This window comes from Amblyomma americanum, chromosome 2, assembly GCF_052857255.1.
Source record: "Amblyomma americanum isolate KBUSLIRL-KWMA chromosome 2, ASM5285725v1, whole genome shotgun sequence".
NCBI classification, from domain to species: domain Eukaryota; kingdom Metazoa; phylum Arthropoda; class Arachnida; order Ixodida; family Ixodidae; genus Amblyomma; species Amblyomma americanum.
In genome coordinates, this window is record NC_135498.1 from 24,715,177 (window position 1) to 24,742,726 (window position 27,550).

The 27,550-nt window shown below is 46.6% G+C and overlaps 1 protein-coding gene across 1 annotated transcript in view; it reads right to left on the reverse strand.

Annotated features, from left to right (window-relative positions):
• Positions 1–27,550, reverse strand: part of LOC144120791 (sodium/hydrogen exchanger 4-like) — a 265,475-nt gene that overhangs the window by 76,686 nt on the left and 161,239 nt on the right. The window contains 3 exon segments of the mRNA XM_077653497.1: positions 2,628–2,693; positions 7,334–7,375; positions 22,635–22,680. Coding sequence (XP_077509623.1) covers positions 2,628–2,693; positions 7,334–7,375; positions 22,635–22,680 — 154 coding nt within the window.

Consider the following 27,550-nt stretch of genomic DNA (forward strand, 5'->3'; position numbering starts at 1 on the left):
TTAAATTTTTGTTGATGGTTCTAAAAGGAACAGAAATCCTTGTGTACATAGCTGTAACAAACGAAAGGCGATTCCATTGAACTGCACGGATGAATTGGAGAAATGTTTTACAAGCATTACGATTCCAGCGTGCATATTCCTTAGAGAGTGAAAACCTCTTTAAGACGTTTCTTTGTCGGTGGCTTTGCCTTGGTCCATTATTCATGGTCGGCTCTCTCAGCTTCTAGGGTCTACTGCATCTCTGGAAATTATGCATTCAATTACAAACTTCGTATCTCGACGAGTCGTTGGTTATTCCGGGCCAGTTTCGCATTTCGTGAGGTTGCACAGGTTAGAAGGGACCGAGACAGTTATGCAAAGCACGGGGAACCGGATTAAAAATGCTGCCATGTGTAACTCGGAAAGGTTGCGATGAGAGCATAACAGCACACATTGTGGTTGCACGGAAGTGTTCGCACGGGGCGCCACGCGCTCGGAGACTGGAGGCAACTCGACCCGGTAAAATATCTTTCAGTCCGTTATGAGACGGGGCGGTTAAACTTCAATTCCCAACAGATGATGCGATTACCAAAATCCTATTATGAGACCACTGCCAACATGCTGAGTTCTTCACTAAATAAAGGCCACGCAAAGATGGAAGGCCTGAACATACAACGCAACCAGTACAACGGAGGATCAAAACTTGCTTTAGTGACAGACTGCTGTGTAAGAACTTGCTGCGAATTACAGAAGCTTAATAAGCTTGCCGCAAGCCCTTACAAATTTTTTTAGACAGCCTATAGACTGTTCACAGACTTCTTTCTATAAAGTTTATAAACTCTCTATAGCCAAACCCTAAAGAACATTCAATAGGCAATACAAATCTTATAGACAGTCGATAGACAATCTATATATTTATGGTCATACACTTTTAACAGACTTTTGTCTATAGACAGTCTATACACTAAGAATAGACAAAAAGAAATATCTATAGGAAGGCAATAGAGTCTACAAGAAGTCTATAGACTGTCTATAGAACATTTTTGTACGGAAGGGACTTGTTTTTGATGGTGGGCAGGAAAATAATATCCCTGGTCAAGTGTGCAAGTTAAGTGCGCTTCACGGGCGTGCACTTTGGCTTATCGAGTCACACTTAAGGCTACGCGGTGCTACGTGGGAAACCAAAGTGCGCTCATACTAAAAAAATAAATGGCCACAGAAAATTAGCGCAGTTTTTAAAAGGTCGATGAAAAAAAGGGGGGAGGCTCTTAGAAATTGATTGTTTGGCGTGACGGCGCAAATAAAACGAGCTTAAGCAGTTATTAACAATGAAAAGAAAAATACAAATAAAAAAAGCCAGCTAGGACCAGCCAATACCGTCCAGAACTTTTGCAATATAAAAGATGACGACGTGCAACGGAGTTGCATCTGATTGCGTTCCTTCTTGTTTAGTTTATGAGGGTTTAACGTCCCAAAGCAACTCAGGCTATGAGGGACGCCGTAGTGAAGGGCTCCGGAAATTTCGACCACCTGGGGTTCTTTAACGTGCACTGACATGGCACAGTACACGGGCCTCTAGAATTTCGCCTCCATCGAAATTCGACTGCCGCAGCCGGGATCGAACACACGTCTTTCGGGCCAGCAGCCGAGCGCCATAACTACTCAGTCACCGCGGCGGCCCCGTTCCTTCATTGTGTTGCTTCGCTTGTAGCTATAACAAGAAATCTTTAAAAAAAAAACAGTGTTATAGCAAGACATTAACCTTATTTAAGTACTTCTTTACGCGCTACACATACTGTGCTTTGGAAGTCGCTGGTGTCGAGGCTACGCACTCGACCCTCAAAGCGTGTTCTGTGAACGCACTCCGCCTTAAGTGCGCACTTCGGCGAGTGCACTTATATTAAGCTGTTTAGTTGTGCTAGAGTGCACTTTTAGCCAACGACACTCTTCGTAAGCGCACTTTATTCTGCACGCTTGACAGGGGCATACAAACTTCGTGGTCATGATTAAAAATCCAACTTTTTGGACCCACCCACTGAGAAGCCCTACGCCGAAAGTAGCTCGTGACTGCTATCGTCTTTCGCTTGGGGCCGCAACGATCTCCGATCGTTAGAAGAGCAGTGCAATCCTCAAAGGAAGTCGGCTAGATCTCTATACATCGAGAGAAAACTGGGTTTATCCGTTCCAAACAAGCCTGATCTGTCAGTTCCCTTGGTCCCGGGCAAAATGGCTCGCAGTGCACTAAGACATTTGTTCTCGCGAACGCAATCTCAACCAATCGGTTTACGGTAAGGGTTGACCCGAGACAGTTAAGCCTGGCGTGCTCCAGAAGAATACGCAAGCTTAAGGTCTCACAGGACAGAAACGCTATACAGCTTTAAAAAAGCCGTTTTGTGTGAAGGGAGCTTTGTCGCTTATTATACACCGCCAAGGGTATAGTGTGAGAGGGCGGTAGTGGGAGACCATTCCTATTGCGCGAGTGACTATACAAAATCAGACCACTATTTGGTGTCTCTGATGAATTGCGCTGTCTTTGCCAACAACGACATAAGTGTAGCTGATAAGCTTACAGAAGAAACATTAACAAAATCGGGTTAATTATTGTTTTTTCTGGGGATGTAAGAAAACACTGCAGAAGCCATACTTACGGGGGAAGCAGGAAGAGGAAAAACAAGTCTGGCGAGAAGTTGGGCACGTAGTCAGAGTGCGTGACGCTGCGGAGATAGAGAAGAGAACGACATTCAGGCAACACACTCGCACAAGCGTCTGACATCACTCTTACAAAAATTTCTTTAGACAGTCTGTAGACTGTCCGAAGACTGTAGTCAATAAAGTCCATAGACAGGCTATAGAGTTTTATGACTATGCACTTTTATTAGGCATTCGTCTATGGCAGTCTATAGATTATAAATACACAAAAGAAAATATCTATAGGAAGGCATGTTGTGTCTCTGCACAGCCGCAACATTCGGCCAGTCCTTGGCCACGACTATGCAGGCGAGAAAATTTAACTCGAGGTTTTCGGGGAAAACAAGTTTTTGGCCGGTACAAGGCACCCAGGCATTGATCATTTGTGCACAGAATAGCTGTCGAACTTCAAGAATTTCAAAAGAAAAACTTTACAATAGGAGCGGAATCAGGCGGCATATACATGAGCACTGATTTTCAGCTGTTACTGACTTGCAACAATGCCACTACCTGTTACTCCCGCAGCTCGAGTTGCGCTTAGGCTCTTTATTTATTTATTTTTTTGGCAGCGAAGCGAACATTAATTTACGAGACCTTCTTACATTAGGCGGTAGCGCCTGCTCTGCACATCGTTCTTGACTTCAAAAAAATGAAGAAAACAAACAATTTTTGCTGTGAATAAAATAAAAATGACGTTGCTGCACATGGTAGGACCAAAAGAAAAAAAACGAAAATTAAGTGAATTCAGAATTAGTGCATGTGTGCCGGTTCGTGTAAAACAGATGGAAAGGATCCTGACGGCTATCCTTTGTGACATCGCGTCGTTCTTGCTGTCGTGTAAATTTGCTTATTTTGCAAGTGCTCCTTGAGCGTTCAAAGAAGCGCTAAACAAAAAAAGGAAAACAAACAAGAGAATTTGCGGCACCGGCACTTTTTCAGGGTTCAGCGGCACGGTGGCCTCAGGGAGCACAGGACAGCACCGCACGCGTGTTTCCACAAGGGATCAAAAACAGAGATCGTGTCTTCGGTGCGAACGGGCGAACATGTCCTCACGGTGAACACCGTGGCGTTGCATTCTAAGCGACACATTTTTCATAAACTGATATAAACACACGTGTTTTTCATAAACACACGCAACTATAGCTGCACTGCTGTCGCTTGCACTCACAGCCACGAGCACCGTCGGCAACTCCTCGTTTTGATTACGTGCGCGTACGCAGCAGTAAAAACGGCCTCAAAGGCAATCAAAGCTTGCGACGTGTATGCGACTTCAGCGTAACCTCTTTGGGAGATCCATGCACTGAGATGCGACTAGAAATAATGCATAACAATCTTTAGTTCACCATCTTTTGTTCTTTGTTTATTCTTCCGTTTTTCTTTTCCTTTCATTTTACTTAGCAAGCAAAGTGCGCTAAACGCTCGAACCCGCCGCGGTGGCTCAGTGGTTAGGGCGCTCGACTACTGATCCGGAGTTCCCGGGTTCGAACCCGACCGCGGCGGCTGCGTTTTTATGGAGGAAAAACGCTAAGGCGCCCGTGTGCTGTGCAGTGTCAGTTGCACGTTAAAGATCCCCAGGTGGTCGAAATTATTCCGGAGCCTTCCACTACGGCACCTCTCTCTTCCTTTCTTCTTTCACTCCCTCCTTTATCCCTTACATTACGGCGCGGTTCAGGTGTCCAGAGATATATGAGACAGACATGCGATTTCCTTTCCCCCAAAACCAATTATTATTATTATTATTATTATTATTATTATTATTATTATTATTATTATTATTATTATTAAACGCTCGAGTCTGCAATTACCTTACAAAAATTTCTTTATACACTCTACAGAGTGTTCACAGACTACTGTCTATAAGATAGAGGAGGAGGGAAAGGCAGGGTTGTTAACCAGAAAGGGGTTCCGGTTGGCTACCCTGCACTGGAGAAGAGGAATTAGGGGACTAAAAAGAGGAAGAGAGAAGGGGAAAAAGGCATAACACAAAAAGGCATAACATACTGTCTATAAAGTCTATAGACTCCCTATAGACAAGCCCTAGACAACAGTCCATAGGCAATACAAATTCTATAGACAATCTATAGATTTATGGCCATACACATTTAGTAGACTGTTGCCTAAAGACAGTCTGTATACTGAGTAAAAAAAAAGAAATATCTATAGAAAGCAATAGAGTCTATAGACTGTCTATATATCGTTTTATAAGGAAAGCGCCATGATTACGTACAAACCTGTAGCCTGAAGGGGGCCGCCGTAACAAGCGGGTTGGTAATAATTAACGCTGCCGATTTAAGTGTAGCCGTACTTCACGATACAGGCTCAGGAGTTCGTATTAATCTCGATTATCGCAGCGCAACCGTCCCTTCGTGACGAAAATGACGCTCGAGTCTTAAGCGCGTGAGAGATTACGCAAGGTATACGCCGTTGCGAAAGAATCCTTTTGTGAAAAATCGAAAAAAGAAGACCTGATCGCAGCTCTAGCGAGGCAATAGACTTCGCCTCCCTCGTTAGTATTTTTTTATATACGCTTTATCTAGATTGCGAAGCCTGTGCGATTCAATAATACCTTCCTCCTCCCCAACCCTCTTCTTTTCCGTTTCAGGGTAACGACGCTCGTCTCTCGCAGTGTTTACACACTAAGAGCACAAAGTTTCGAAACACGTCGAAGTTTTGAAGAGAGCAATTTTTCGGATATCCGCCGAAGAAAGACGCAGCACGATTTCGAAAAATTTCACCGCTTCGGTCTCTTAAACTCGAAGGCCAAATATATACATCAGCAGCGCTCCTTTCGCGCACGACTGAAGACGCGCGCCTCACATTGAAGTGATTCTGTAATGTCGGCACATTCTAGGCTATATGCAGCAATCAGAAGTCCGTGTCGAATTTTGATATATACTGTATGTCAGTGTGACAGGTATGCGATTGCCTCAAAATTTGCAGAAAGGAAACGCTGCATGCGCGTGAAGAAATAAAATTTCAGTGGAAGAAATAATTCCCAAGGGCGGGACTGAACATTATGTTAGTCAAATGCACTATTTTTATGGGGCTGCTAGTTGCAAATAAAGAATATAAATATATAGTCGAACTATGCGCGTAACAAATGCATGCAGTTTGCACTTCTGTGGCAGGCGAGAAGAACAACCAACTGAAACTGCTTAATCCGTTAAATACACTAGTGAATATCAGGTTTCTCAATCTGATAAATTAGAAACCAGAACGATAAAAAAAGGTAGGCGCTGGAACAACGGTCAACATTACCTGATGTTTAATTCTGCGTCTGATTAGAAAGAGAAATACAATCTCGGACTCCATTATTACAAGTAAAACTAAATAGTCAGGGACAGCAAAACACTGCAACGTGACGCAGATACGAGGCCTTGCGGCTCGGATGAACGCACGAGATAACAAGTTTAACTTTTCGTTGTGCAAGACGTTACCGTACGCTTCCTGTTCAGAAATATGAAACAACGTTCCTTTCTAGCAGTTTCTTTTTCATTTCCCACCAAGTCAAGCCTGTAGCAAGCGCACTCTGCTATTTCGTCGCTTAGAAAAAGACGGAGCTGCAACATGACCGCAATTAGTTTTGATGTTCTTCCATCACTCGTGTTGAATTGCTGCGCCTGTTACGCAAGTTGCGCTCGGAATAACACCGGTAATTAAAAGAAGCCCGGCCCTTTTCTACAAGCTGAGTTTACCCGGGGGACCGCGAATAATCGGTGTCTGCCTCAGAGGCAGCTGGGTAGGACATGCATGCTTATGAAAGTAACGCAAGAAAACGAGAAGCTTTAACCACTATACGCTCGCATAAGGGAAGCTGCAGCGCGGCGTTCATACTGGATATCAACGTGGTTTCTTCTATTTTTGTAGTTCCCTTCAGCCGTGGCTTTTGCGCGCTGGAGAAAATAGTTGCCAAACAAACGAGCCCGGCATTTGAATATGCAGACGCCTTTGTTACGAAAGCAGCCTGCCTGCGGTGGCACCGGCCTGCTCTATTAGCGTGTAGCCTCCTACGCACAACCAACGCAGAATGGAGCTCGCTTTAGCCTCTTTGTACTACCAAAAACCTGCAGTTTATTTTTGTGGTTGTTAAGAAGAAGAATTTTTCCTTCGCCTTCCATTCCTATCTGTGTTTGCGTGCGAGATTTTATTTAGCTGGGCTGGTTCATTTCGCACCGTTACAGTTCTTGCCGACGCGGACAGACAGTAAACGAATGCAGAACGCGGATTGGTTGTACTATTGACCTTTGGTCAACTAGGAGCGTGTTCATTACAGAAAGACGAAATACTGATAAAGGTTTATGGTTTATGATTTATGATGGTTTAACGTCCCAAAGCGACTCAGGCAGTGAGGGACGCCGTAGTGAAGGGCTCCGGAATAATTTCGACCACCTGGGGTTCCTTAACGTGCACCGACATCGCACAGTAAATGGGCCTCTAGAATTTCGCCTCCATCGAAATGCGACCGCCGCGGCCGGGATCGAACCCGCGTCTTTCGGGCCAGCAGCCGAGCGCCATAACCACTGAGTCACCGCGGCGGCTTACGGATAAAGGATCAGTCTTCCAGCGCGAACAGTTCGCCACAGACTGCAACATGCGATGAGCGCGTTGAACGCCTACTAGCTGAACCAGGTGCTGTGGTTACGAAAAACAATCGAGGATTACTCACTGTGCGATTCCACCGACCATTGTGCCGAGGAGAATCAGCATACTGAAATGAGAAATATGAACAGACAATTAAAATCTGACATGCACAATGCTTTCCACAGCGCAGTTACAAAACCCATTGCATCATTGTAAAGAGAAAGGAGTAAAAAAGGGAGTAACCTTTCCCCAGCGCACTCACCCTTTATAAAAGGGAGTGCACTAGAGGATAGCCTACTCCCTTATTACTCCCATATAGGCGTATTCGTGTTTAGAGTGTACACTCTAAACAGAAAGGAGTAAGAAGGGAGTAACCTGTTCTCTAGCCGACTCACCTTTTATAAAAGGAAGTGCACTAGAGGATAGCCTACTCCCTTATTACTCCCATATAGGCGTATTCGTGTTTAGAGTGTACACTCTAAACAGAAAGGAGTAAGAAGGGAGTAACCTGTTCTCTAGCCGACTCACCTTTTATAAAAGGAAGTGCACTAGAGGATAGCCTACTCCCTTATTACTCCCATATAAGCGCATTCAAATTTAGAGTGTACACTCTAGACAGAAATGAGTAAAAAGGGAGTATCCTGTCCTCTAGCGCACTCACCTTTTATAAAAGGGAGTACTGCACTAGAGGACAGCTTACTCCCTTATTACTCCCATATAGGTGTATTCGTGTTTGGAGTGTCCACTCTAAACAGAAAGGAGTAAGAAGGGAGTAACGTGTTCTCTAGCACACTCACCTTTTATAAAATGGAGTGCCCTAGAGGATAGCCATATAGGCGTATTCGTGTTTAGAGTTTTTTGACGGTACGAAGTTATTCCTGACTTCGTCGCCGCCACTAGAAACGTCGACCGCACATTATGTACGAAGAAGATAGGAAATGACAGTGATCCTTGCGCTATCTTTTTTTTTTTCGAGGTCTTAGTCGGTGTCATAAAATCATAACTGTGACACGTATAACGACCAATTACCTCAGTTGTGGTAGTTCTTCTGCACTGCATGTTTTACACTTAAGCCCAATTAATGTTCACCTCGAAGTTTCCCCATTTTAGGGCTTAAGCAAATTAATTACCCTTTGTACATACACGTGCGATATCTCAGGGCCGAGCAGTGCGTCTTTGGTTACACTAGAGTATTGCGTTATTTCTTTGTTTGAGGTGCAAGAGAAGGCCCGTATAACATTGCGTTAGAAGGGCGCCACAAAAACCCGAAGCAGCAGATTTCCAAAAAAGAATAAAAAACAAAAAAACTAAATTTTTCGCCACATGAGAGCTGGATAACACATGAAGTCCATCACGCAGCGAGAAGCAAATGAAAAAAAAAAAAGCAATACGCGGCATACGGTAAAGCACGACAAAAAGATGCAATACACACGGAACTTCTTACCACCAGCGTGCAACGAATAAAACAGCGAATGAAAGCAACCAGTCAAAACAAACATAATAAAACAAGCCAAACCAACCCCTCCCCCCCAAAAAAAAATAAAATAAAAATAAAACAAACCAGTAAGAAGGAACAGGAGGCTTAAGGGCAACGTGTCTGACTCGCAACCCAAGAGTGAGGGGTTCGACTGCCGACTAATTACCCTAATTTTATTTTCAATGCAATTCATTTACTTCACATAATAGCATGAGCTAACAACGTTTGAATCATGTTGCGACTCTCTAATCACCAGTTTTCTAGTGTTTTAATAATTTTTCATTCCACAGCTCTACGTGCGACGTCACGACCATCTCGACCAATCCGACTTTTCGGCACACAGCGGCGATGACGCCAACTATGCCTGGCTCTCCTCTGAACCCGACCGTGCCCTTATAAAAATCGTCTGTAGACTTCCTATCAGCTCTGTTGCCTTTCTATCGATATTTGTTTTTCTCTATTCATAGTCTACACACTGTCTACAGACTGCCTATAGACAAAAGTCTACTAATAGTGTATGTTTATAGATTGTTTATAGACTGTAGATCTATAGACTGTCTATGGGATTTGTATTGCCTATAGACTATTCTCTAGGACTAGCCTATAGACGGTCTATAAGCTTTATATAGAGAAGTCTATGGACAGTCTATAGACTGTCTAAATAAATTTTTGTAAGGGTGAACACTATCGCATTAAAAAGCCAGTTACCGTAAGCCTTCCAAAATAAGGCTAGTACTAAAGACTGAAGTCCGTGCACGCGAAATTTCGTTCGGCGGCGGCAAGCGATGAACGCCGCCGTCGTGAGAAGTATTTTTCCCGTGTCGTTCGCCTCGTTGTTCACTTCATGCTAAAAAAATTTCGCTCGCTGCCGGGTAGTGCCTCCAGCGATTAGCCAATCAGATCTCCGCTGGCCGAACACGCTTCCGGTTTGTCATATTGCTTCCCCCCCCCCCCATCCATCCACCCCCCCTTCTCCCTCTCTTCTAGTGTGTGTCTTCGCCTCAATAGACGTGCCCACGGTTTGGTCATCACCGCTGCCACCGCAGAAAAAAAAAAAAATCCCATTTGCCGTGGCGGTGAGCTACAGCCGCAAAAGCAAAAAAAAAAAAACAACGTTCTGCTTGCCGGTAACGGAGAGCCAACAGCATTTGGTGCCGGCTACAGACGGCAGCACTGCAGTGCTAGATGCGTGTCGAGCCGGGTACGGGTGCTCGATCCCCACTTCTGCCACGGCACAGTGGTCGGTGCAGAATTACCCGCAGCGCAAATGCTCATTTGCATAGTTTTCTCACACGCAAGCAGATCGAGGTGACAGGCTGCGGGGGTGTTTACTAAGCCGGAGGGCGCAGGCACCGGACGGAGGCGCACTGCTGCACGTCGTGACGTCACCGTCGCGTCACTCTTTTTGCTGACATGAAGCTCCCTCTTAATGTAGCGAACCCATTTCGAGGTGGAATTGAGCGCGTTTGCTAAGAGTCACCTAGTTTCCTACCCCGTTCTTGAACACTCCTATAATCTCCCTTTTCTCATTTTCATTGTGTTCTGCAAGACCCTGGTCTGTGGCATGAACAGGCCAGCTACGCAGTACTCGACCATCGTACTGAGTACTACTATCCTGACGCGGCAGAGACAATGCGTGCCCTGGTAAACCGCGCTCGCGCACGTATGGCTGATGGTAAAACGATGGTTCTTGGAATGTATCGAATAAAATTGAAACTTGGGCACAGTACAACGCTTACATTCAACGGAAAATGCTGACAGTTTAGCCACTGAAAAAAAAAAAGTTGTATGATGCAATAAACTCATACAGTTTGCCATACAAATGTCATACAGTTATCACAGAAATTGTAGAAAATTATACAAATGCCATTCAATTTTGCCAAATCATACATTTGCCATTCAGAGATCCTACAATATCATACAAATTGTATGAAATTTGCATGACGAGGCCTGTATGAGGTTATTGCATCATACAACTCTTTTTAAGAAGGCTCAAGGCTCGTGGACGCTTGGCTAAATTATGCTCACTGTTCAGACTCTGATTACCAGTTCTTCAGAAAGGGGCTAGCTCCACTTTTGGCGAGAATGCTCACGTAAGTGCTGTTTTTGCATTTATGTGAACGCACTCTGCATTAACCGAAAGCCCACGGCAGTGCCACTGCCTCTTCGCATATAGGCGGCTTGCCTTGATGTTATAATGGATTCCATTTTGTGATACAGAACACGATGTAAGGCAGCGCGCATCTCTAATCAGCTTACTGCCATTTGCTCCGGCTTGCATCGCGGAAGATGCACCCTGTACCACAAAATGGCGCCTATGACGTCATGTGAATGCAACGTACAGCGCACTAAGGCGGGCCTGCCCGTTAGACCCGGTAATATACCTTCCACCATCTACAGAAAAAACAAAAACAAAAAGAGGCGGTTCTTATTAATTCCGCAGCAAATTACTTTAGGACCTAAAGCAATCTTTCGAGAAAGCCTTAATTAACGGATAGCCTCAAAGCTGATGAATAATAAAACCTCTCCTTCCCCTGTTCAGATCAGGTCAGGAGTCATCCCACCATCGTTGAAAAGCGCCTCTTAAAATTCTCCACCTACTCCACTGTACGAGGCGGCAAAACAGAAGTAAGCTAAGTAACGAGACTTGTTACTACCGGGTGTTAATGTTAAAAGTTAAGGGCGACAGCCCACGTTTCTAAACTTCGCTCGACTTGCAGCAGTACTGGCTAGCGGTGCCTCTGACGTCACGCCGAATTCACCTCTGTCAACTTTCGGCTCTTCGTCGAGAAGATTTTAGATGCTTCGGTAACGTGTGAGGACCACCTTTACTGACTTCATCAACGTCATTCGCCTGCCTCGATGACAACTTGCAGGGATTCATCTTGCAATGCAAAGCAACTTTCTTTTCAACGAGGTTCAAGTTCGCTGTCCTCTCCCACACTTCTTTATTCCACAATACCACGGCGTGAGAAGTACCGTGCACAGTACTTACGATCGCCCACAGGTCACGTGACGTATTAGCCACCGTACCCCGTTTCGCTGACGGACCGGCGCTATTGTAAAGTTGCACGCACGAACCATCGGCAGCAAAAGAACTGCTTAATTTTTAGTACATTTTTCCTAGTTGCCTTTTCGACTTTTCAACGAAGCACAAGTGTTTGAGCAGTAACAGAAAAGAAGTATGCTACAGGGAGAGGAAAGGCGTGCCAGGACTGCACCCTTACATCATTTTTAGGCAGTCTATAGACTGTTCATAGACTTCTGTCTGCAAAGTCTATAGACACTCTATAGACAATCTCTAGAGAATAGTCTATAGACAATGCAAATCCTATTGACAGTCTATAGACAATATATAGATTTATGACCATAGACTTTTAGTAGACTTCTGTCTACAGACAGTCTGCAGACTACGGATAGACAAAATAAATATCTATAGGAAGGAAACAGAGTCTATAAGAAGTATATAGACTGTCTATAGACCATTTTTGTAAGGGAAGATCTTTTATCGTAACGGGCTATTGTGAAAAATGGGCTGACGGTTTAGCATCGCAAAGCACGAAATATTGTGCGAAAGCAGTTTTTTGCAGGTGCACACCACCACGCCACGTACCTGAAAGCGCGATTGAGGTGTCCACTGACGCAGGGAGCCAGTTAATAATAATTGGTTTTTGGGGAAAGGATATGGCGCAGTATATGTCTCATATATCGTTGGACACCTGAACCGCGCCGTAAGGGAAGGGATAAAGGAGGAAGTCAAAGAAGAAAGGAAGGAGAGGTGCCGTAGTGGAGGGCTCCGGAATAATTTCGACCACCTGGGGATCTTTAACGTGCACTGACATCGCACAGCACACGGGCGCCTTAGCGTTTTTCCTCCATAAAAACGCAGCCGCCGCGGTCGGGTTCGAACCCGGAGTCAGTTATGCGCGTATTTTACTTTTTCATCGTGAATGCAATTTACTTAATGTACGGCGGCGGCCTATGCTCCAGTGCCCCGTTTCTGCAGTAGTTTTGTCAACGCCAACGCATGCAGAACGCTTCTTTCTGTCACTACGGCCACATAGCTCAGAGCGCGAATATTAGTTTGATAGTATTAGTTGATGAAGAAGATGATGTGCAATGCAAGCTCGAGAGTGCGTTGTTACAGTTTAACACGAGGCGTGTCCTCGTGCAGTGGCCAGCGAAGCTGATCTGTTCGCGCCACAGCGGGTTCGAATCCCAGTCGTGAATATTTATTTGATTTAAACCATTTATTTCACCCGGAACAAACCCAAAAACACCACAAGCATAAAAAAAAACGTCGCAAGGTCTTGCTCGGGGTATACCCATCGGAATAAGTTCAAATCGGGCGCAATTCTGGATCTGAGATGGATGCAACAGAAGTCTCCTTTGCAAGGAATTTCAGCCGTGACTTCTGTTCTTGCAGGCTGTGCCTCGCACAGCCATTACCGTCCAGGGACCATCAGTAAGTGCGGTCGCGCAAGAAAGAGCACGCGAAGTTTCGCTAGCCGATCTACGCCTCGGTGGCCCGCGATCCCGATCACGTGGGGGAGGTACGTGCTTGCGCGTGTCCCCCATGGCCGAATCGAGTTTTCTTTTTTCGTTCTATAGTTGTTGTTATTTCCCCTCTGAGAGCGGTTCGCAGTGCGGGTGCCGGGTCAGCGATCTCGGCGTTGCAGCCACACCGGCCAGGGACTGCATCGAAGGGCAGAAAGAACGAGAAAAAAGCGCAATAATGAAAAGAAGCAATAATAAAAAACGAACACCGATATAGTCGCGGTGGGTATAGAAGATGCCCGGCACGCTTCTCCGGACCCGGGTCAGGCGTCACCGGAAGCTGTAGTTGCGCGAACGAAAAACATGCTCTGTCGAGTGCCCAGTCCGCGCGTTCGTCCGTGACTGCTTTTCCGGAAAGAGAGCGAAGCAGAAATGGGGAGAGATCTATCTCTCTCTTTCACACTAACACACGCGCAAACACGCAAGCACACACGCACACACACACACACACACGCACATACACACACACACGCACGCACACGCGCGCACACACACACACGCGCGCGCGCGCGCGCGCCCACGCCCACACACCCACAAACACGCACGCGCGCGCACACACGCACACATACACGCACACACACACACACACACGCACGCACGCACAACCACACAAACACACGTGCAAACACACACACACACACACACACACACGCACACACACACACACACACGCGCGCGCGCACGCGCACAAACAGGCACACACACACACACAAACACACGCGCAAACACACACACACACACACACACACACACGCACACACACACACATACACGCACGCACGCGCACACGCGCGCGCACACGCGCGCGCACACACACCCACACACGCGCGCGCGCCCACGCCCACGCACCCACAAACACGCACGCGCGCGCGCACACACACATACACGCGCACACACACACACACACACACGCACGCACGCACGCAGCCAGAGAGACAGGCGTACAGTAGAAACAGACAACAGAAATAGGCAGACTGGTGTTACGTCTCGCCTACGACGCGCGGTATAGCCGGCGCGGATGCAACGGACGCCGCGGCTTCGTTCATCGCGGCCGCAACGCCTCCCGCCAAGCGCGTCCAGGCAGGTTTCAGTGCCACGTGTCGTCGTGCGTGCGTGTGTGTGTGTGTGTGCATGTTGGTGCCCACGCTTGTCAAAGCGCGGCAGCCGGGGAGAGGAGCTCCCCAACTGGGAGGCGAGGAGGTCTGACCGGCGCCGGCCTGGCGGACGCGCCCGTCACGTCTGGACATGTTCAAGCGTCGCCGTATCGGACGCCTCTTCCCAAGCCGTTCCTTCTTGCCCTCGACTCCGTGGGTATAAAACGCCGCTGCCCCGGACGCCGAGAGTTGGCGCCCCTGCGCGCGCGTTCTTCCTTCTTCCTCTGAAACCCTACCAATCCTTCTCTCTATCTGCACGCCGGCAGTGGTGGTGGTGTTTTAACACCAGTCACAGGCCCGTGCATTTTCCTTTCCTCTTCCCTTTACATCCACTTACTACTACGCCGAGAGAGACTTCGATTTCTTCCTTCGAGTAACGTGGTCGCCCTGACCGGCTGCTCTTTTGAGATGCCAGAATAAACAAGTTGTTCTGTTGCCAGTCGACTCATCCTTTGCCGGCACCTTCGGATGTTTCCAGCTTTGCCCCAGGCCGCCAGGCCAACGCTACCCTTGGGGCTTGCAACCCTTTTGCAACACTGGCAAACAGCCCCACAAACAGGTCGGCAAGCAGGCCGACACACGGGGCCGAATTGTCATGCGTTTCATTCATAACTGAGAAAAAAATTGTTGACACAGGAAATTTGAAAAGATTAAGAAGGGCTAAAAAAAGAAATCAACAGCGAAACATCGGAAATCATCATTGGGGCGACGTTATGGTGATCGCGAGTGACAGTGAGCGCCAGACCATGTTACGAAGTGTCTGCGCTTGGTCGACACGGCACCTTACTTATGACAGTTGGTAAATTGCATAGATCTACATGCTGTTGCGAGTGGTGACAGATTACTCTGCCCCCCCCCTCCTCCACACACACACACACACACACACACACACACACACACACACACACACACACACACACACACACACACACACACACACACACACACACACACACACACACACACACACACACACACACACACACACACACACACACACACACACACACACACACACACACACACACACACACACACACACACACACACCCCGTCCCCTTTCTTCTCGAACCAGCGACCACGCTGGGCTGAGTTAGTTCGGCAGAACTAGTTCAGCATTTCAATGATGACAAAGGGTTACGTCAGTACGTCGGGGTTGAGCGCGAAACTTACAGCATAGGCTCTGGCTAGCACAGGCATACTACGTGCGAGCGCCGCCTGTACATGATGAGCCCGCACCGATCCGCTTCACTGCGCTAGCATTGAGAGCTGTGCGCTGTCGTCTAGGGTAGACAGCGCGCAGATAACGCGCAACGGTTAGTTAACCCGCGTCGGTATGTCACGCCACCATCTGCGAACAAAGGCTCGCTCATGCGACTGTGATGATGAAACTTGGCTGGGAGGAAACCAGTGAAATGACAGCGCCCTCTGCAGCATGCAGACAAGTGCTGCAGTGGAGCGCGTTCCTAGTGCTACGAAGGAAGGCCTGACTTTCAAAAAGTCTCGGTCCTTGAAACGCTTTCTAACGATTGGTAATCCGTTAACGTTAGTAGCCAGCGGCAAGTGCCAACCATCGCCTGTCGGGCTACGAAGGACCTATACGAACACCTCCGTTATAACGAACATCAGTCTACCATCTCGGATACAACGAATTTTTACGTCTGGGCATCGGATAAGAGTTTTTTCGTCGTGGTCCAAAAGCGTTTTCGAATGAAACTAAACGAAGCGAGGTGCATTCAATGAAAATGAAATAGATGCAGTAAAGTCGCGAAAAAATTTTGGAAAAAGGGAATCGGCCGTGTTGTACAGTCAGTTAATCCATTCCCAACTCTTAGCTCGCTTCACGTATACGCTGCTCGAGCACAGAGCGAATTGTTTCGCCCGGACGTTCGTTTCAGGAAACGCCTACGCTGGCCTCCTCGCATCCTTCGGAGTCCCAGCCCCACCCGTTTGTTGCGCAGCCTCGCGCTCCAGACTCGGTTCATGCGAACGCGACACATACGTCCAACACTTATTTAGACTGCAGTCAGCGATTACCTCCTGCAATCTAGACAGGAATACGCCTCTGTGGGTGTAAAAAGAGAGTAAGATGTCTTCTAGCGCAGTACTCCTTTTTAGGAGACAGGTATTCTGTCCAAGCCTTCGACGGGCAGAAGTTACGAATATTTACGGCTGACAACGGAAACAAATTTTCTCGTCAAAACGCGCGGAGTTCTAGCAGTTACGAACATTTTGACCAAGGTTTCGATCTCTACTATTTGCTAACCTCCGCTGCCGCTTTTAAAAGCCTCCTTCCACACCTAACTGCATCAAGTTAGTATAGTTTGCGGTGGAAATATGCCTCCGCTGCCATGAGAAACCATTCCGTATACTTAGTGATAGAAGTCTACCGCGGGATTTGGGCAACATACCCTTCCCCTAAAAGGGAGTGCGCTTGGTGGTGGTAGTGGTTTTATTAAAAATAATAGTAAAAAGGAAGGAAAAGATTTTTGCTAGCCCCGGCATCTGCTATCTTGAGGAGAGGTTGCTCCCTTTTTACTAATATATATGCTCATTCGTGCTTAGAGTGGATAGTACGAGTGAGGTATGAAAATTTTTGTGTAATTTTTCTCCTGAAAACGATATTTTGATGCCTTTTCAAATTCGACGCGGAAAAAAAAAATCCCTCCTACGCTCAAAACCATGCGTCGCCATTCATCTCGCTCATACCTTTACGGGCGCCAGCTATATCTACCATGCAGGAGATCCGAAAGCAAGCCGCCATAATATATTTCCCGGCTTTCCCGTAGTAACGCAGAAGGGCTAGAAACAAGAAAAAAAAGAAATAACCAAGCGAAACAACAATGCACCTCTGGCTGCCCGGCGGAAGCCTGATGAGACAGCAATGATATATGCCTTCTGTCAAGACCGATTCAACTTACCAAACAGATCATTCCTGACGTAAGGAAGACATACAATCGCTTGGCGTTATCATGCCCCACCCCAGAATCCAACAAGCTTTCTATGTTTGTTTGTTTGCTTGTTTGTTTGTCTTTCTTATCAGCTCACTTTGCGAAGGAGCAGCGACGGATAAATCATCCTGCAGTTTGCGTTCCAGCCCTGACCTGCCTGCCTGAACTCGTCTTGGCATTTCGTAAATCCGCAATTGCCGCGCTTTTGTAGGGCGACTTCCTTTGTTGTGCCTCATGCGATCCAACTTCGCGCCATTTCTTTCGTCACAAATAAACCAAGTGCGATGTAAAAATATAAAAAAAAGATCGACTGGATGGTTCCGCGTTGGCGCGAAGCGAAATAACAGGGGAGAGAGTTGTATTCAGCAGGGCTCAGCTCCGGACTCGAAAGAACGGCGGCGAAGCGAAAAACGCACGTATAGTAGCTGCGCGCCGCCCGTGGGAGACGCGGGGCCGTGTGGATCCTATATACTTATTGAATTAGGCCTTGACGCCGAATTTAGCAGAGCCTTGACACGCGACCCACTGTGGCTGCCGCAAAAACAACGGCTTGAACGGAAAGGGCTGCTGGCTTTACTGAAACTCACTTGTCACCCTTTCGCCCAGTTCAGCCCCCCCCCCCCCCCCTCTCCCCATTTCTCACTTCACATCCGTTTACGGAGCGTTCCTGTTTTCAGCGTTACAAAAAACGCCAGCAGAGGCTGGCGACCGAGGCACGTGCCGATGCGTTTTTGGAGAGGCATAAAACTGTTTCAGACGGCCCTTACAAAATCTTCTTTAAACAGTCTATAGACTGCCCATTGACTTCTGTCTATAAAGTCTATATACGAACCCTAGAGAACAGGCTATAGGCAATACAAATCATACAGACAGTCTATAGACAATCTATAGATTTCTGGCCATACACTTTTAGTAGACTCGTCTATAGACAGTTTATAGACTATGAATAGACAAAAGGAAATATCTATAGGAAGGCAATACAGCCAATAAGAAGTCTATAGACTGTCTATAGACCATTTTTATAAGGGAGTAACGCACGCACACGTCACGAACGGCATTCGACGATTGATCGCCGGAGAAGCGTCCCAGTTGTCCCTTCCAAACGTGACAAGAAACTCACTGCCCTGTGCTTCTTGCCAGATCGTAGCGTTACAAGTCGCTTCAACGTTAAGGGTCCTCCTTATAATCGTTTCACCCGCCGCGGTGGCTCAGTGGTTAGGGCGCTCGACTACTGATCCGGAGTTCCCGCTAAGGCGCCCGTGTGCTGTGCGATGTCAGTGCACTTTAGAGATCCCCAGGTGGTCGAAATTATTCCGGAGCCCTCCAATACGGCACCTCTTCTTCCTTCCTTCTTTCACTCCCTCCTTTATCCCTTCCCTTACGGCGCGGTTCAGGTGTCCAACGATATACGAGACAGATACTGCGCCATTTCCTTTCCCCCAAAACCAATTATTATTATTTTAATCGTTTCTGCACTGTGGTGACAATAACAAAATGGCGAAACCGTTTCGACACGGAAGTTATGCACGCACGCTATACTATATAGCGCTCATACTACCCGTGTTGCTACGGGAGCTTTTTTGTTTTTCGTTTTTTTTTCTAGAGCACAGGGAAAGTTTGCACCTCATTAGGGCCTTATCCTCCACAGGCGTGACATATTAAGAGCAGTTATTTGCTGTATCGGAAGAAGTTGCTGGTGTTTAATCAAACTTGCTTGTTCTCTGTCACCAGCTTGCGGTAGCACGTCACAACTTCCCATCCCAAGAACATCTCCGCCGTTGTTTAGTTTTTCGATCTGGTAATCTCTAATCCATACGCCAATATCAACGCTAACACTGATGTAGCTAAAGAGGAAAGAAAAGACCGGAATAAGGACGGACGAAGAAGCTGACAGGGATAAAGGTGGACAGAAAAGAGAAGATGCGGACAAAGAGAGTCTAAGACGCTGAAAAATAAATGATCAGGCATAAGCCACGAAATTCCTATAAGCTATAAAAAGCTGGTTTTCGCAGTCACGTTTTTCGATCTTTTTTTTTTCCTTTACCAGTACTCGCGAATAACTTAGGCCTAATACACCATTGCTTCATGGTATAGGGAGAACGATCACCGTGCTTTCAGTTTTAATTTCCGGCTCAGAGGCGCCGTACCAGTCATTCCAGCAAAATTAATTATTTTCATCTTCCTCCCTCACTATCTTTCTGCGAAATGAGGCGTGCCCTCTGTAGGCTTCTTTCAATCACGACTCTCAAATGCGACAGGGCGAAGTGAGACGGGGTGCCGCGGCTTCTTTAGCACAGCTGCTGTGTTAAGAAATCTCTCCGAGTGGCGTCACGAAAACGTTAAGTTGACAAAGAAAGTAAGGCCTCGAAGTACTCTTTACAGAAACGTGGCCAACTAAAGAGTTCCTCAGTGGAAAGTGCCTCAATGGAAAGTGCCTCAGTGGAAAGTGCCTCAGTGAAAAGTGCCTCGGTGAAAAGTTCCTCAGTGAAAAGTGCCTCAGCGAAAAGTAACTCGCAGGAAAGTGCCGTTTTGGAAAGCGCCTCGGGAGTATGTACCACAGAAATGCGTGTAGACGTTCCCGAACAAGCGAATTTATATTCGTGAACTGAGCCGCTCTTGTCACACATGACGCGTTAACTTCGCCGTTTAAATGCCTCTACGCTGATCTAACTTTCGCAAGTGCCAGCACTCGGCTAAATCTCACCAGAATTCCTCGACTCGCATCGTCCGGCCTCCCTCGTCAACTCTGGAAGGCAGCGGAACGTTCGGAAAACGGCGGTACTGATTTTCGTATTCCCAATTTATAAATTTTTCGCCATAGATAGATAAAGAGGAGGAGGGAAAGGCAGGAATGTTAACCAGAAAGGGGTTCCGGTTGGCTACCCTGCACTGGGGAAGAGGAATTAGGGAACTAAAAAAGAGAGAAGGGGAAAAGGGCATAACAAACAAACACACACACACACACACACACACACACACACACACACACACACACACACACACACACACACACACACACACACACACACACACACACACACACACACACACACACGCACGCACGCACGCACACACACACACACACACACACACACACACACACACACACACACACACACACACACACACACACACACACACACACACAAACGCGCGCGCGCGCGCGCGCACAACGCTGTCACAGTCTGTCACTCAATCCAGTCGCTCTCAAGTAGGCAAAGAGTGCCTTGTATGCCTTGAGAGAAAGGACCGCGTACGAGAAGGTTTTGTATAGGAGAATCCCGCGAAGAAAACCGGAGTCAGCTGGAAATTGCATGCCGCTCTTCACTGACGCTGTAGAGCAAGCATGACGCAAAAGTATGCAAGGCATGAAGCTTAAAGAATAGAGCAAGACAAGAAACATTTGAAAAAAAGAAGAAAAGAAACAATGTGGGAATTAACCTCGGAGTAAAGAGCAGGGCTAATTGGATATTATTGGGAAAGGCCTTTGTTCTGCGTGGACGTAATCTGGCTGATGATAATAAAGCGCTGCTGAAGGAGAGGCAAAGAGTCAACGAGAAGACTGTCCGGGTTGCTGGCCTGCACCGAGAGGAGGGTTGACGTGGGAGGCTCAAAGGTGGAAGAGAGAGAGAGAGAGAGGTCGTCAGAGAGCGCACGATGCCACGACCAAGCGGGTCGACGCTCACTCGTTCCTCCCATGGGAATTTCACACCGGCGTGGCCGGAATGAGGCAACACAGCACACCATTCGCCTTACTCAACACCCCCCCCCCCCCCCCATCCGCTGCCCTCCTTTCACGGGAGGACGACCTCGAGCACCGCAGTCTCGAACTGGCGAAGTGGAGTTCACAGACCACTCAGCGCTCTGACGGCTCTTCCAAGGCGCGAACGCTTTAGACGCACCGGTCCCCTTTATATGCATTAGAATGAGGTTCGAACGCCCTCGAGAAAATTTGCACTTCTAAGAGCGCGCCTGTTCGAAGAGGCGATGACCTCACTCATCACCGCTGGCTTTGACAAGGGACAAAGCTGCGGGGTTGAGGCGACCCGAATTGTTTAGATTCCCGCAGGCAGCGCCCGAGGAAGCAAAGTGCGCGAGGGTTCAGAAGTGAGAACTGACGCTGGAAAATTCCTCGGGGAAATGCGACTTCAACGTGCCCAGATTGACAGTGACATCGCTTTTTGTTCAACAAAAATATCACCAGCAACAAAAACTTTCTTGTTAAAGACCACTAATTTCGAAAGGTAGAGACAAAGCTCCCGATAAATATGGCTTTGAATTTAACTGCATGTCCCGGGTGCAAAACGCTAAGGCGCCCGTGTGCTGTGCGATGTCAGTGCACGTTAAAGATCTCCAGGTGGTCGAAATTATTCCGGAGCCCTCCACTACGGCACCTCTTTATTCCTTTCTTCTTTCACTCCCTCCTTTATCCCTTCCCTTACAGCGCGGTTCAGGTGTCCGCCGGGATAAGTGAAAGATACTGCGCCATTTCCTTTCCCCAAAAAACCAATTATTATTATTATTATTAACTACAGGCGACTTCAGGGGTTAGCTTTTTAGATGCAACCCTATTCCGTCCATAATGAGCAAGTCTTTTAGCATACGAAAGTAAAGTGAGTTTCTATGTGTTGTTTCTTCGGAGAATATAGTTCGCAGACAGTCCGTAGCCCCCAAAACGATGACGAAGTTGCAAGTGAAGTCGATAAAACTTTGTTGACTGGTTATACAGAGCTGTCGTTGTAAATCAGCGAATTACTCTGTAGGTGCAGACCTATACTACAGGGCAGTCGCAAAAACTAAGCAGCTAAACGCTTTAATCGACAGTGCGCCGCACGCTATCGTAGCACTGCAGCCTAGGATAGGTAGCGTCAATCTAACAGGGACAACGCAAGCACCCATCATTTCTCGAGGCAGTTACCGGTTGACACATTTTTTCCAGGAGAAACGTTTCTTTCAAAGCCAGAAATGAAAAGGACAGCCTAAAGTAAAAAAGAGAAAAGAAAAAACGTGCCCCCTAAAAAAAGTTACAGAAAATAAATACTCGGGGAGTGACTCAATCACATCGTAGCCCGCTTAGAAGCAATCGCGAGATTGCTTGGAGGCAATGTGACACATTTCGACAGTAAGAAGTAAGAAAAAAGTAGACCGAAATCGCGAAACGAACCAACCATGCAGAACATCGGGAACAAGCAGGCAAAAACCACAAAGTAATAAGTGCTAAGGTTAGGAAGAGAGAAATGAACTCACCATGACTCCGGCACAATTGAAGAAAGGAAGTTGGCGTGGTGAAAAACTGCGAAACAAAATAAGAGAGAGAAAAAAACAGGTAAGGGAAACGTGAATCAGAAAAAGGCAACGGCGAGCACTTCAAGGAATTGAAATTAACGCATGCCAGTTGCCGTTCCGCACCCTCCCCCAATCCTCCTCACGAAAAATAAGGGCATGGAGGTTCGGGAAGCAGAATTGACATTGGAAAAAAAATCATGAATAAACATCTTTGACAGTTAAAAATAAAAGGGAAACAAGAACTTTGGCCGAAGATACGATACTTATTTCAGTTTTCATTTTGATCAAAGGAAAAGATCTGCATGACCCCCCCCCCCTAAAAAAAAACAAAAAAAACTCGTGAACGAGGCCCTCAGACGCATTTCGAGCAAACAAAAAGCAAAACAATTCATCGGTGTACGAGAGAACGGCGACTAAGCTTGAGAAATCACCCGCAGTGTGACGCGCAGGTGCCCGAGATCTGCCGGTTGAAATCATTATAGGCGGTAAAGCAGGGTTCCTCGAAACGACGGGAGCAAAAAGAACGCTTGCCTCGCACTTCAGTGACGGTAGTCGGGTGGCACATCGTATATTCATTGCGAGGCGGCACGATTTTTTTTATTCTTTTGTCTCGATATTTCGAGGGAACTGCAAAAGGGGGTTTGAATAAGAAAAATCAAAATCCTTACAGTACACAAAACTAAACCAACTAAATAAAAACTGAAAAACAAAGCAATACTTTGGAGAGCAAGTAAAGCGTGTTGTTGTTGTTGTTGCCTTCGTGACATGGCACATACCCACGACAAAAATCTCGTAAGCATGCCTTTTATGAGTTACGTCTTCTACGTCTTTATGAAACGCACGGCACTGTGTCGTTGCGAATTTGTTCAGCAGCTATAGGAGGTAATCACGCACACGCGGGTGCTAAAGTATGACTAACAAATATTGGTCGAGTAGAGGAAATTGAGGTGCTCGTGACGACACAGGTTAACACAGCGCAACGGAACGAGGACAAGACAGAAGAAACACGAAACACAGGACGGGCGCTGTCCTGTGTTTCGTGATCCACATGAGGTGAGTGTTGGCTTTCTAATAATTAATAATTGGCTTTTTTGGGGAAAGGAAATGGCGCAATATCTGTCTCATATATCGTTGGACACCTGAACCGCGCCGTAAGGGAAGGGATAAAGGAGGGAGTGAAAGAATAAAGGAAGAAGGAGGTGCCGTAGTGGAGGGCTCCGGAATAATTTCGACCACCTGGGGATCTTTAACGTGCACTGACATCGCACAGCACACGGGCGCTTTAGCGTTTTTCCTCCATAAAAACGCAGCCGCCGCGGTCGGGTTCGAACCCCGGAACTCCGGATCAGTAGTCGAGCGCCCTAACCACTGATTGGCTTTCTTCACCAACAGATCTCGGGCAAATATGGCATTAACAACATGTGGTGGATACAACACCCATAGTTTGGTTCGCACAAATTTGCGTTCGTTACACGTGCAAACTTTGAGATGTATGACATGATTATACCCGGTGTCCCTAGTGTGTTTGTCGTAGATGTAGTGTGTATTTTTAAACCGCAAAGAAAATTATTCCAGCAAGCAAATACAAACTAGCCCAACTTAATGTTTTAACGACGCATGACATGATTTTCTTCAATTTAGAATTTAAAGTCGTTACAGATATTAAGTTCGACCGCGAAGTATGAGCACGCAGGATAAGCAAACAGAGTAGGAAGGTGGAAGCTGTCTTTTTTACCTCGTCGCGACAGATGTTACGGCGTTTCGAGGTTCACTATAGGACACTAAATTCGCTGTGATTCATAAACTCCTTTCTTAACGGGACTGACTCGTCGTCCGGGATATGTGATACTTCATGCCAGATGAAGGTGCGCAACTTTCACGCTCGTGCATGTTCAAGGAGTTTTCTCAAATTAAAGTTGACGCCTAGTGTATTTACATTCAAACGTACATTCAAAAATAAATTCAAAGATACATTTAATGTGAGCAGCGTGAGGTGCGACAGTACAAGGCTCCTGCTTAACTTTCTGCCGCGGGAATTACTTAACATGCCGCTCTATGTGAGCACGTGTATACGGTTATCGCATTTAACCGCAATCAGGACACTGCAGCAAGACATCGAACCTGTGGCAGCTTGCCCCGATAACACAACCGCTTAGCACCTACAGGAAGTGCGGCGGGTGCGTTTAGGCCACGGTTTAGGCTTAACAACGTCGTTTGCGCTGACTTGACAAGAGATGTGCATGCAATCACGATGGCACTAGAAGCGAAAATCGTCACCTAAAGGCTGACGCCCTGGCCTCTGTAACACTGCAGCAGGAAAGAGTCACTGCCACGGCATACGTGCATTCCTTCAAGGCTAATAATCTTTCAAAAACAGAGAATCCATCGTTCGAAACCAAGCAACTTCGAAAGCGTATAAATTAGGAGAGCCCTAAAGGAACCACTAGGGAACGCAAGCGGTCAAGGCCTCTCCTTACAGCTGCCAAGATGGGCGACACGAAGTTGGTCTCGTTGCCTGTGCCCGCTCACTCAGCTGTCCGGTGTCAAACCTAGGCAAGCGGATTCCATACCTTTACAAAAATTTCCTTACACAGTCGATAAACTGTCCATAGACTTCAGTCTATAAAGTCTATAGACAAAACCTAGAGACCAGTCTATCGGCAATACAAATTCTGTAGACAGTCTATACACAATTTATAGATTTATGGCCATACACTTCTAGTAGATTTTTGTCTATAGACTATGACTAGAGAAAAAGAAATCTATAAAAAGGCAATAGAGTCTACAAGAACCATATAGACTGTTTATGGACCATTTTTATAAGGGCACCTTCCCACCGCAGGGTATTCCCGACTGCTGTTCCAACTTTCTTCACAGAGCTTGTTTGCGTTCACTCCCGCTACTGAGAAGACAACCAGAAGCAAGAAACAAAACGGCATACTGAAAGGAAGACAAGGAAAGCAGATTTACGGCGTAGACACCTGCCAGCTCCTCAAGGTTTTTCGACGCCCACCGTTCCAACTAAAGCCGAGCCTAATAACAAGTGCGCTTCAATCTGGCCAGTGAGCGATTGCCTTCCGCAGCACGTTTTCCGAGTAAGTGCGCGCGAAGCAAGGCCTGAGTGGGCGGGGAAAAGAGTTCGCAATGGAAGGACGAAGCGAGCGATACACCAGTGCGATTCGGCGAAGGCGGCGCAGCTTACGTCTCCACGAATGGTCGAACCATTGAGTGCGCGCGAAGAAAAAAATGCAGGCAACTCTGGAGTCGTAAACGAGCCTTTTTAGTTGTCGCGTTGGTAGAAAACCATTTTTCCGAACAGTCGATATATTTAAGCTCGTTCGATAACCAGTTGCACTCCAAACGAAAACTGAGTGTAAGACGTAGGAAAGAAGAAAAAAATGCAGGCAACTCAGGAGTCGTAAACGAGCCTTTTTAGTTGTCGCGTTGGTAGAAAACCATTTTTCCGAACAGTCGATATATTTAAGCTCGTTCGATAACCAGTTGCACTCCAAACGAAAACTGAGTGTAAGACGTAGGAAAGAAGAAAAAAATGCAGGCAACTCAGGAGTCGTAAACGAGCCTTTTTCGTTGTCGCGTTGGTAGAAAACCATTTTTCCGAACAGTCGATATATTTAAGCTCGTTCGATAACCAGTTGCACTCCAAACGAAAACTGAGTGTAAGACGTAGGAAAGAAGAAAAAAATGCAGGCAACTCAGGAGTCGTAAACGAGCCTTTTTCGTTGTCGCGTTGGTAGAAAACCATTTTTCCGAACAGTCGATATATTTAAGCTCGTTCGATAACCAGTTGCACTCCAAACGAAAACTGAGTGTAAGACGTAGGAAAGAAGAAAAAAATGCAGGCAACTCAGGAGTCGTAAACGAGCCTTTTTAGTTGTCGCGTTGGTAGAAAACCATTTTTCCGAACAGTCGATATATTTAAGCTCGTTCGATAACCAGTTGCACTCCAAACGAAAACTGAGTGTAAGACGTAGGAAAGAAGAAAAAAATGCAGGCAACTCAGGAGTCGTAAACGAGCCTTTTTAGTTGTCGCGTTGGTAGAAAACCATTTTTCCGAACAGTCGATATATTTAAGCTCGTTCGATAACCAGTTGCACTCCAAACGAAAACTGAGTGTAAGACGTAGGAAAGAAGAAAAAAATGCAGGCAACTCAGGAGTCGTAAACGAGCCTTTTTCGTTGTCGCGTTGGTAGAAAACCATTTTTCCGAACAGGCGATATATTTAAGCTCGTTCGATAACCAGTTGCGCTCCAAACGAAAGCTGAGTGTTAGACGTACGAAAGAAGAAAAAAAAATGCAGGCAACTCTGGAGTCGTAAACGAGCCTTTTTCGTTGTCGCGTTGGTAGAAAACCATTTTTCCGAACAGTCGATATATTTAAGCTCGTTCGATAACCAGTTGCGCTCCAAACGAAAGCTGAGTGTTAGACGTACGAAAGAAGAAAAAAAAATGCAGGCAACTCTGGAGTCGTAAACGAGCCTTTTTAGTTGTCGCGTTGGTAGAAAACCATTTTTCCGAACAGTCGATATATTTAAGCTCGTTCGATAACCAGTTGCACTCCAAACGAAAACTGAGTGTAAGACGTAGGAAAGAAGAAAAAAATGCAGGCAACTCTGGAGTCGTAAACGAGCCTTTTTAGTTGTCGCGTTGGTAGAAAACCATTTTTCCGAACAGTCGATATATTTAAGCTCGTTCGATAACCAGTTGCGCTCCAAACGAAAGCTGAGTGTTAGACGTAGGAAAGAAGAAAAAAATGCAGGCAACTCAGGAGTCGTAAACGAGCCTTTTTCGTTGTCGCGTTGGTAGAAAACCATTTTTCCGAACAGTCGATATATTTAAGCTCGTTCGATAACCAGTTGC